General features: G+C 36.2%; 1 protein-coding gene and 1 pseudogene across 1 annotated transcript; one reads left to right on the forward strand and one right to left on the reverse strand.

Annotated features, from left to right (window-relative positions):
- Window positions 1-710: 710 nt before the first annotated feature.
- LOC113287092 (protein SODIUM POTASSIUM ROOT DEFECTIVE 2-like) lies at window positions 711-2382 on the forward strand. The gene is made up of 3 exons (XM_026535761.1): window positions 711-1556; window positions 1751-1826; window positions 1915-2382. The coding sequence occupies exons 1-3, from the start codon at window positions 837-839 to the stop codon at window positions 2079-2081; spliced, it is 963 nt and encodes a 320-aa protein (XP_026391546.1). The 5' UTR covers window positions 711-836; the 3' UTR covers window positions 2082-2382.
- Window positions 2383-10665: 8283 nt separating this feature from the next.
- Window positions 10666-10765, reverse strand: LOC113292087 (annotated as a pseudogene).
- Between the last annotated feature and the right edge of the window lie 287 nt (window positions 10766-11052).

An 11052-nucleotide genomic window follows, 5' to 3' on the forward strand; every position in this document is an offset into this window, starting at 1 on the left:
AGAATTTAACCCTTCCCGTCTTCGAAAAATCTAAAATACCTTTAATCTTTATCTAAACGTTTGATTTAACCCATACCGGATTTTCGTAAAAATATCGTATCGGCTCATATCGGTCAATATTATCAGGGAAGATATCGTATCGCCGATATACTATTTACCGTGTCGTTCCAGAACGGTATCCGATATTTCGTCGATATATCGACCGATACGACCGATATTGACTGCATTGCTTATGACTTATATCCTTTCTCTTTATTCGAGACATAAGAAAGGGATCCCCTGCATCATAGTGCTCGGTCTAATTGATATGGATCAAGGGCGGCTTTACCAATAAAATAATAAATCTGATTTACTCTCAACACCAAAGAATGATAAGTAAAGCAATGTCATTTGACTATGAAAACTGGGAATGGTAGTTTTGCAAGGAAACCAATATGCAGTTGAACCCACGTCCTTAACTAATCGAAACAAAATTATAACTCATCAAATTGTAAATTACAAAGGAAAAAAATAAGGTTTTTAAAAACAAAATAAAAGGCCAATGATATTATAATAATCATAACACATTTATTTAATCACCATTAGCAGTGTAACAACAGTAGTAGTAATCATAACATCAATATGACAAAAGTGGAACCCCAAACTTTAGTCCAGCCTCTCTAATCTCACCCCCTTTTTTTTTTTAATCTCCAATTTTCTAATCACCATTCCTCCTCTCTCTACTCAACACTGCTTTTAAAAGAGACCCACTCTACCTTACCTATCTACTCTTTCTTTCCCTCTTAAACTAGCCAACCAATTTTCTCTCCATCAGAAGAAGAAAAACTTTTCAAACAATGAAAAGAATAGATCTTTTTTGTGCATCACAAGCATCAACAGCAATATGTTCAAGCATGGATCATCAGTCAATGGTTCGTAGTAGTAATATTGTTGGTAATAGCAGAGCCATTGATAGACATAACCCTCATCTCAGAGATACAATTAGACGAAGCAGCAGAGAAGGTTTACTAAATGATGATAATAATAGTAACAGTATAAATCCATCTTCTTCATCTACTTCGACGACATATCATCCACTGCCCAAGAATCTTAGTAAGTCGAAATCAAAAACAAAATCCAAACCATACCACAACAAGGAAAATCAAGACAAGACGACAACTAGTAGAAAAAGCTCTGTTTCTTCTACCAATCCTATTACTGACCTTATTTTCAACAACCACAGAAAAAGCTCTGTTACTAAACCAATCTGTGATGTATTCACTCCTCGGAAAATCTCTGTTTCGAAATCAACAATCACTGATTTGTTCAGTCCTAGAAAAAGCTCTGTTTCTAAGCCAATTGCTGATCTTTTTACTCCTCCTGGGTCTACGAGATACTTACTCAGTGATTCTTCTTTTATTGACATCGATCCAGTTTCAGAATTCAACCCACGTTCCGCATTGGTTCCAATCAGATCATCATCGACGAAAGAGGCCGCCGCGATTCCAAAGGATAATCTTGATCTTGCTTCTCCTGCAACTTTAAAAACTTGTTCTTCAACCAGGACTGCTGATCAGGTATGCCTTGTTTTTACTAATGAATTAGTTTTCTGTTTTTCATCTTGAGATAATTAAATACAACAATCATTAGTTCAAAGTTTATAAAATCATCAATTCAATCGTTTAGAAATTGAATCAACATAGCAAATTCCTCATCAGATAAACATCAATTTCGGTTCAATTACTAAATAACCCTTGTCTGTATTCTGTAGGTGGTGGTTCTAAGGGTTTCTTTGCATTGCAAAGGATGTGCAGGAAAAGTTCGAAAACATATTTCCAGGATGGAAGGTAATAATTATTATATCATAATCACCCTGTAATTTTATAATTCACTTTTGTTATTAGTACTAAATTTTTAATTATTGGTTAATCACAGGGGTGACATCCTTTATTATTGATTTCCCGTCGAAAAAAGTGACGGTGATCGGAAACGTAACACCATTAAGTGTACTTGCTAGCGTGTCGAGGGTCAAGAGTGCGCAGTTCTGGCCTTCATCCCTGGCCTCGTCTAAGCCGGTGTTAGTCTCCTCAACTCCCAAATGATGGAACTTGTTTTTTAACTTAGTAGTAAAATTATTCATTAATTAGGGTTTTATGTAGACATGAAAAGATAGTTTAGCTGTCTAATTATGTCATCTTGATGTAATTGTTTTTTTTTTGTTTTGAATGCAATGAAATGTGAGCTTTGGGTATTCAAATTCAGAATCTTTCTTGTTGAAAAAAAAAAAAGTTGTCTGGTTCTGACTGATCACAAAACAACAAATACAGTTGGTGTTGTTGTTGTGTTGGATAAAACAACAGTAACTTTTTTTGGGTGCTTTTATAAATAAATTTGTTCAGAAGAGATGGCAGGCAGACACTTCATGGTTTTGCTGTCAAACCACAGAACAGAGAACCCCACGCTTTTTTTTTTTGTTTGTGTACCCCAAAACAGATTCCTTATTCTCTTTGCTTAGTTTTCACTACTGGAAACATTTTTCTATGCAAAACATCTCTTCTTTTTACCACTCCATATGCATTCATTTACATGGATTTTTGTGCTCACACAATCTTTTGTTTCTCTTGCCTGCGGGGGCATTTGCCCCATGACGTTTTGGTCTGGCCAATGGGTGAAGGAGTACTATGATGATTGATGAGTTAAAACTTACACCAATGTTTGTTTACTCCCGATTCATCCGGATCTGAGTGAAATCATCTGACTCATTCAAATCTGATTCAATAGGTTTGTTTTGAGTTAGATCGACTCAACTGATCCAAAAAAAAGTGTAAGCCAGTGGTCTCATGAATCGGGAATATTTTATTATCTGATTCAAATGAATCGGAAATCGAGTCATATCTGACTCAAAGTAGAAAACAAACAGTCTGACTGTTGGTTCTGGACGAGTTAAGAATTGACTCAGACCCAAACATAATTCAACTACAAACAATTAAGGTGTTGGTCTATAAAAAAACCAATGACAATGTACAATCAATGGTAGTATCTAGATTCTAGACCAGCATTTAGGGAATGACGAATTTGATTTCATTTAGCTTGGAAGATAAAATGTAAGTACAAAAGAAAAAATAAAGGAACGGGTCCCGAACCTAGCTAGTACTATGTAAACGGTTCAATGTGGTTATTGCAGCATCTTTCTTTTCATGTATGTGTCATTGTTCTTATTCTATTCCACCAGATATTTGATGCGAGCACTGAATCCGATTCTTCCATTTCAATCAATCATACATGCGGTGTAATCCTATTCCTATCTACAACTTTATCTTTTTCTCATATCAAGTAACAATGTGTCCCTATTTCGTTTTGAGACAAAAGAAATGAGTTGGAAATATCTGCCGACTAAATGAACTAGATAGCTACTCTGAAACAGACTTGATTCAACCGAGCTAGCTAGACCTGAGTCAGAAAAGAGTATGAATAGGGATGAGAATACACAATTATGAGGATATATATGATCATCACCAACTTTCTTTCTGACCATCCCGTATTCATTAACACATTAAAATCCAAAATAGCATGGAAGAGGATATAATGGACTGGTCATGCTAACAACTACTATGCCCACTTTTATTACTAGTATCAGGTTTGTTTTCTTTACTTAATTATGAGAACTGACTTAAATTAGTTGATTTCACTCAAATCCAGATAACTTGTTTTCAAATGATTCAGGTGAGTAAATAAACAAAGTGTAACTACATTGCTTTTTTTTCTTTTTCCTCGAGGGATAAGAGGTAAAAATTTATTAATCAAATGAAAAAGAGATGTAAAAGCTTAGAAATACAAATATATACCGGTAGCTCATATGATCATATACGACAATAGAGGAATGGGATCATATGAGCACCCGAGTCTAGAGCGAGTAAGATTGTTGCAAATTGTGGCAAATCAGGGCGATTCAGCATATAACAAACGGCCTTTACATTTCACTAGTTAGTTAGGTCACAATTTTCCAGCGAGACACACACATAATATAATACGAGCGTCTTAAAGAGTCCAAATAGCATTGGGAAGAAAAAGAAGCATATGTAAGAGGAAGAAGAAGAAATCAAGGCCGAGCTTTATGAGTGGGAAGGCAAAAGGTATAACATGTTGATTCAATCAGGCCGATATGATTTTGTTGTTTTGTGTAACGTGTTTTGCTATAAGTATCTTCTTATCACTAGAGATTTGACTAGAATTAACTTTGGGCCGGTCATAAACCCTTACTACAGGGAGGAAAATATCTTTTTGAGACTTTAAAACTTAGACGGCAAAAACAAGAGCCATAGAAGAAGCAGAAGAAATGGAAAAGTAAGTTGGAAAATGGAGAAACCAAGCGGCCACTTTGGACTGGGTGTTAGGTATCGCCACAGTGCTTTCTCATTCATTCATGATATATATATGGTCCCTCTGAGTTCAATAATAGTAATATAAAGGTTGGTAGGTCCTTGGTCCAAGTACTGTACATAGATCTTTTAATTCAATACTGCTAAAAGCGCAACCATGGAGTTGATATCTCTAAGCCTTCATCATCCACCCGTAATCAATCTAAATTAAGGAACGGTGGGTCACTCTAGAGGTGTAAATCTGGCACGACCAGCACGTTTATGACACAACACATCACATTAAAATTTGAGCATAGCACGGCACAATCCGTAACCTGACACGACATGGGCACATCAGTTAGCTTAGTCTGATGTGTTGTGCCAGACAAATAGGCGCATCAGCACGGCACAACACGCGGTACGTATAATCATGCAGTACAGCATGGTACGCGAAGAAAGCACGACAAATCATGTATAAAATACAACGCAATACATCACATTTCATGCATATTTCACAAAAAAAATCTTTATTTTAGCCGGTTTTTGACATTTTATTTCCGTTATGCTGATTAATTTATATAATAATACATATACTAACTAAAATATTTGTAAAATATTTAATTTGGAAAACATAAAATAAATGGCCTAGCACGGCACGACACATCACGATTATTTTTCTGGCACAATGCAGCACGCCATTCAGCACGTCTTAGCACATCACAGTACTTATGAATCTCTGGCACATCCCAGCACAGCATATTTCACACGAAGCACGTGACTTCGTGGTCTGGATTGTGTCGGGCTGGCACGTTTTACACCTCTAAGTCAATATATACATGAGACAGGAATTCGAGTCTTATCGGATAGGAATTCGAGTTACTAGAAAATTCCAGTCCACTCTGTCAAAGGCCTTTGTCATATCTATTTTTGATATCCATACTACCATTCTCACATTTTTTTCCTCTTTCGGATCTCATGGAGTGGATAACGCTTTAGCAACATTATCAGAGATTTGTCTGTCAGGGATGAAGGCAGATTGGTATGGAGATATAATCTTGTTGAGATAAAGCTTCATTCTTTGGGCTATGGGTTTAGATATGTTCTTGTAAGTAGTGTTGCATGGCTTATAAGTCTTCAATGACTTGGGAATGAGGGGTTACCAATTTTAGGGATAAGGAAGATAAAAGTGGAGTTCATTTCTTTGAGCATGTGGCCAGAAGTGATAAAGTATTGGACCATCTTGACATTATCTGAAAAGACGAGGGTACCCAAATACACCACAATCTTTTAAATATCAACTTATAAGTCCGGTACCAAGTGTGATCATCTATGGACAAAGTCGAGACAATACAACAACTATTGTACACTTTGTATGACCGTCTATGGATATGAATCGAGACAGTACGACAACAAAGTGTTCACTTGATAATAGGCATGGTATGAAACCGAAACAATATAGGATCAATATCAAGTGACTTCGAGTTAACGTACAAGTGTATTTACTTTAAATTATAATAACCAAATTATAATAGCGGAATAATAAAGTAAATGACACAGCAAGATTTTGTTAACGAGGAAAACCGCAAATTCAGGAAAACCCCAGGACACAATCCAGTTTTGGATACTCTCAGAATTAAGCCGCCATACAAAATCTAATGCAGAGGTTCGAATAGTTGAGACCAAGTAGACTACCCCTAACTACTTAGTTTCCTAAGTATCCCTGCGCCTTCGACTTCTAGAGTCACGCACGTGAATCTCAAGATAAAAGTTATCTCAAGTTGCTTTACCCGGTAAAGTCTTAAAGTACTCAACTCCTTTTGATCGTATTCCAAACAGTAAAGAAATAACCTGTTTGGTAACAACTTCAATTATATTTTGTAAAAAAGACTTGTTGAGTAGTCGACAAAGGCTCTTCCGTTTATTCTAATAGACTCCTTTGTCAGGTATGATCAATCCAAATCCGAAAGTTAAGATCTAGATTCACAGCTATCAAATCGTAGTAAACCACCAAATTATAGTTGCCGATCAATACTACTTTCTGATCAAATCTATCAAACATAAACTTAATCTAAGTCGGATCCCAGACGATCAAGGTGTGTGCACAAATTCACAAGATATGAAAACTAATAAGAAAATCTTCTTCGTCTTCAAATCTTGAATTGCCTTCTTAATAACCTGCACTACACAAACTTGAATCCTCTTGTGATCAATCACACACAGAACGGAGTCTGTTAACAATGGATTATCACAAAATGTATTTGGATCCTCAAATGGTTCTAAAGATCCCGTCAATACTTTGATCTAGTTTGAGTGACCTTTTTGTCAGAAGAGAAGGCCCCCAAGAGTAACCAAACTAGGTGTAATCAAAGTTTCAACAACTGTTAGTCAATCAAATCAATAATCGAAAAGTAAAATAACAATGCAGTTATCTAGTTTCCCACCAACAGTAATCGTAGAGCTTCTTGATCCAGCATAAGTCTTTAAACAAGCGGTCGTAAGAGATTTCTCCTAATTAGGGTACTTTCCTCTTCGTATAAACGGCTCCATCAGAAACAACACGAATGAAGTTTTCCAGGATCTTATGATAGTTTGCAAGAAATGCAAAGTCAAGTATTAATAGACCAAGGTTGTTTGGACAACAAGGAAATTTCAAAATCGAAAATATTCTCAAGATATGCAATAAAGTACCTAATTTCGGTTTTCCTATTTCCAATAAATGTACCAAATATTTTCGAGATCTCTCATAGAAAATTCATAGTATTAGTATAACACAATTACTAATAAACATTCTTTAGAGTATACTTTTATTGCTGGAAATGAAAGCATATAAAATCGAAAATCATACTTAAATGTTTTTCAATATTTCGGTTTGGGATCACCTTGGGCATTAAGCAATATATTTGAACAATAAATGATAAGAGTTATGCACATGTTCAAATGATGTTGACATCTAAAATTTTCTCTTGGCAAACCCTAATTCCAAAGTCACATAAGTCATAAAGAAATATGTGAATATTGGAAACTCAGTTTTTTCTTGGGATCGATTCTACCATGACTCACAATGTAAGTTGTGACCGGTTATACCATGCTCCCCAATATAGGTTGTGACCTGTTACACCATGCTCCCCAATATAGGTTGTGACCGGTTATACCATGCTTCCAAAGGTTGCTTGTGATCTGTTACGCCTTATGATAGACACATTTTTGTTTCTGATATAATCTCAATTGTATATATTGTTAGTGCTCGATTTTTTATTTATTTTGGCTTTTTATGTCTTTGTAGGTGTTTTTGGAAAAATAAGATTTTGCGGCGAAATTGGTTCGAAAAGTGTTTTTTGCGTTCATGGGAGGACATTTGCTATTCGGACCCTCGCTTTGGATAAGGGGTAACCTAATTACTAAGGGGCATCCCATTTCCAGGCAGCTGCTAATCGCACCCCTACTCTGGATAGGGGGCGACCATCTTCTACATTTGAATTATAAATTTTGGCGGGAAATATCTTGACGGTTTCTGGAAGATTTAGGGTTCTTGATTTGAAGGAGTTTGAGGTCGATTAAACCTCTGATTTTCATAGGATAGACTCCTTATGGGTCTAGGAATCTGATATGGGTGTTGAAATCGATTAGACTGGGCTCAATCGACGGATTTTTATCACAACAGAAAATATGGAAAATCACGTGTGTGACCTGTTTTAGGGAATTTTAGAGAGATTAAAGTGTTGTAAACCTTCCCAAAGATTTGTATCTATCTAAGGAAGAGTTTAGAATAAAAAGGAAAGCTCAGAAACGCGTAGAAATTCTAAAACAAGAAATTTCCGCAACTTTGCCGTGAAGAGAAGGAAAGAGATTTTGGAAGATTTGGGAGAGATTTAATCGGTATTTTTTATGTAAATAGATTGTTTGGGTCATATAGATGGGGTGTCGAGAGTTTGGGGACCTGAGGAGAGCCAGAGAAGAAGAAATCAGAGTTTTATCAAACTCTGTTTCTGCTGCTGTTGTTGTTGCTGCTGAAGAGGAAGAACACGAAGAACATTGACGCACAAGCAATTGTCGCAGAAAATTGTCGTTTTTCAACAGTAGAAGATAAGTAACGTTTATATACAACAGTAATCATTGTTCCTCTTTGTACCAGAGATCTGTAACACTTTTACGCTGTTGCAAATCAGCTGCTTTACACCTTTCACTCTTTTAATCAACTTTTGAGCAACAAACATGTATTTTGAGCAAGTGATTAATATGAGGAGCTAAACCCCATTGCTGAGGCGATAGAGGAAGCTATTTTTCCAACAAAAAGTTGTATATTCTTATTTATTTATTTATCGCAATTATTTTTATGATTGTTTTGCCTTGAGCGAAAATTGTTTGAATGATTCTTGTTAAGCAATTGTTATTTCTTTTGATAGAGCATGCTTGGACCTAGGTTTTTGATGTTCTATGCTTCGGATTTACACTTGTTATTTTGAGAATCTACTTGTTGCAATAGTTTAGAATCAAATTGAACGAAAAAAAATTGCATGAATATAAATATTGGATTAAATCACTTTGAATTTGGAAAATAGTGGAATCTTAGCCTTAGTGTTCTTTTAATATTGATATCAACTTTGATTGAGTTTGCTATAATTTTTAGTGAGTTTTCTATTTTAATATTAGAATTTAAGTCTAATTAATATCCTTCACAAGTCTGTGAATCGAACCACTTTTACCACTATCTACAAATCACATCAATTTTTGGCGCCGCCGACACGGACTTGTTTTTAGGGTTTTAGATTTTTTTTTTTTTTTTTTTTTTTTTTTTTTTTTTTTTTTTTTTGGGTATTTATCTTGTGTCTACAGGTTCTGGATCATAAAGAAAATTGAGCCAAAGAGTTTGGTGATTTCATAAAGACTTGGAGCTAAAGATTAAAGCAAAAGAACAGAAAGAAGACAATTTTATTTTAGACTTTAGTTTAGGGTTTGTTTATTTCTTTTAGAAAAAAAAACTGTATTAGGGTTTATTATTTTTGTAATTTTTCTTTATTTTTTTGGACTTTGGACTTTGGGACATTATTTTTTTTATTACCCTACGGAAGGGTACTTTAAATATAAACTGTTTGCAGAGAAGGAGGACAATTACGATATTGTCTCTGCACCTTGGGTTCGTACACTAGACATCGGAGTCAGTGGCCCGAGTCGACTACAACCGATTCATCCCCGTCTGGAACGGGAGGTAAGATTCTAAACACTCGCGAATCCCCTGTCAGCGAGTTACTGGACTCCTTCGTATGCATATATGTTGAGGACTGAATACGACATTTATTTTTCTAGTAAAGGGCAAGGCCTGGCCATACAAGATAAGGGTTCGGATTTCATCACCGTTCTCTTTTGCCCGCTTTAGGAACACGTAACCTACGCGAACCTAAGCCTAAAATTTTGACTAGAACGAGACCGATAGGGTAACGAGCTTAACAGGAAAGTCATTCGAAAAATATTGGTTACTCTTTTAAGCATACTTCGAAGTTCTTGACGGTTTCTGTAAGTTGAATGCGTGACTGCGCCGCCTTGTAATACCGGTGAGGCCTTGGGTATCAAAGCTCCACCGAGCTTCCCTCGCCTCTATTCAACTTACGTTAACTCGGATTGATTCCAGAGGGGTTTGCTTAAATTGTAACGAATTCCCGTTCGAAGGATTAGAAGCTGGTCTAGAAACAATCTAAGTGGAGCCATCATGCTTTTTGTTTGCTAGAAATCAATAGGTTTGATTTGGTTGAGTCGGCCTTGATCTGTGTTTGCTTACCCTTCCAATTTAGAAAATTCTATTGTATGCCTGAACGTAAAAGAGACGCACTAGGTAGATTTGTTAAAGAGAAACCTAGTAGTTCGAAGCGTCTCGATTACCTTAATCTAGAAAGTCCGACTTTTGAAGAGTCTGTTTTTGAACGTCCTTTGACTGAGGAGAGAATCCATGTTGCTCCGATAGCGCCAGAAATGGCAACTTTGAAAGCTTTGTTGAATCCAACTAGGACTACTCGTCCTTCGTGTATTAAGTTAGCTGAAACGGAGGCACCCTATGAACTGAAACCTGGGACCTTACAGATGCTCCCAATCTTTTTAGGGAAAGAAAATGAAAACCCTTATTACCATGTTAGGGATTTTGAGGAAATTTGTAGTACTCTAAGAATTAGAGGCTTAGATGATGATGCTTTGAAACTTAGGTTATTCCCATTTTCCCTGAAAGATAAGGCCAAGTCGTGGCTGTATAGTTTGGACTCCGAGTCAATTGAGACATATGAACAACTTACATCTGCCTTTTTCAATAAGTTTTTCCCTAGGCACAAAACATCGTCTATTAGGACGCAAATATGCACATTTTCACAACAAGAGGGAGAATCTTTATATAGGTATTTGGAAAGGTTCAATGATTTATTATCCCAGTGTCCTCATCATGGTTTAGAAAAGGTTAGGCTAGTTCAGATCCTTTATGAGGGTTTAGATTATTCCACAACGACCATGGTTGAGTCTCTATGCACTGGTGGATTTGAAAACCAAACTGTTGATGCGGCGATGGAATTTTTTAATGAAATCGCCGAAAAAACCCAGCAATGGGAAAATAGTAGGGCACCCCAGAAAACAATTCTTTTAAGTAGAGGAAACGTTAATAGGGTAGAAGGAGGCTATGAATCAGATGCCAAAATTGCTGCTATAGCAAAAAGGTTAGAAGCCTTAGAAGTGGGCCAGA

Source organism: Papaver somniferum, chromosome 6 (assembly GCF_003573695.1).
Source record: "Papaver somniferum cultivar HN1 chromosome 6, ASM357369v1, whole genome shotgun sequence".
NCBI classification, from domain to species: Eukaryota; Viridiplantae; Streptophyta; class Magnoliopsida; order Ranunculales; family Papaveraceae; genus Papaver; species Papaver somniferum.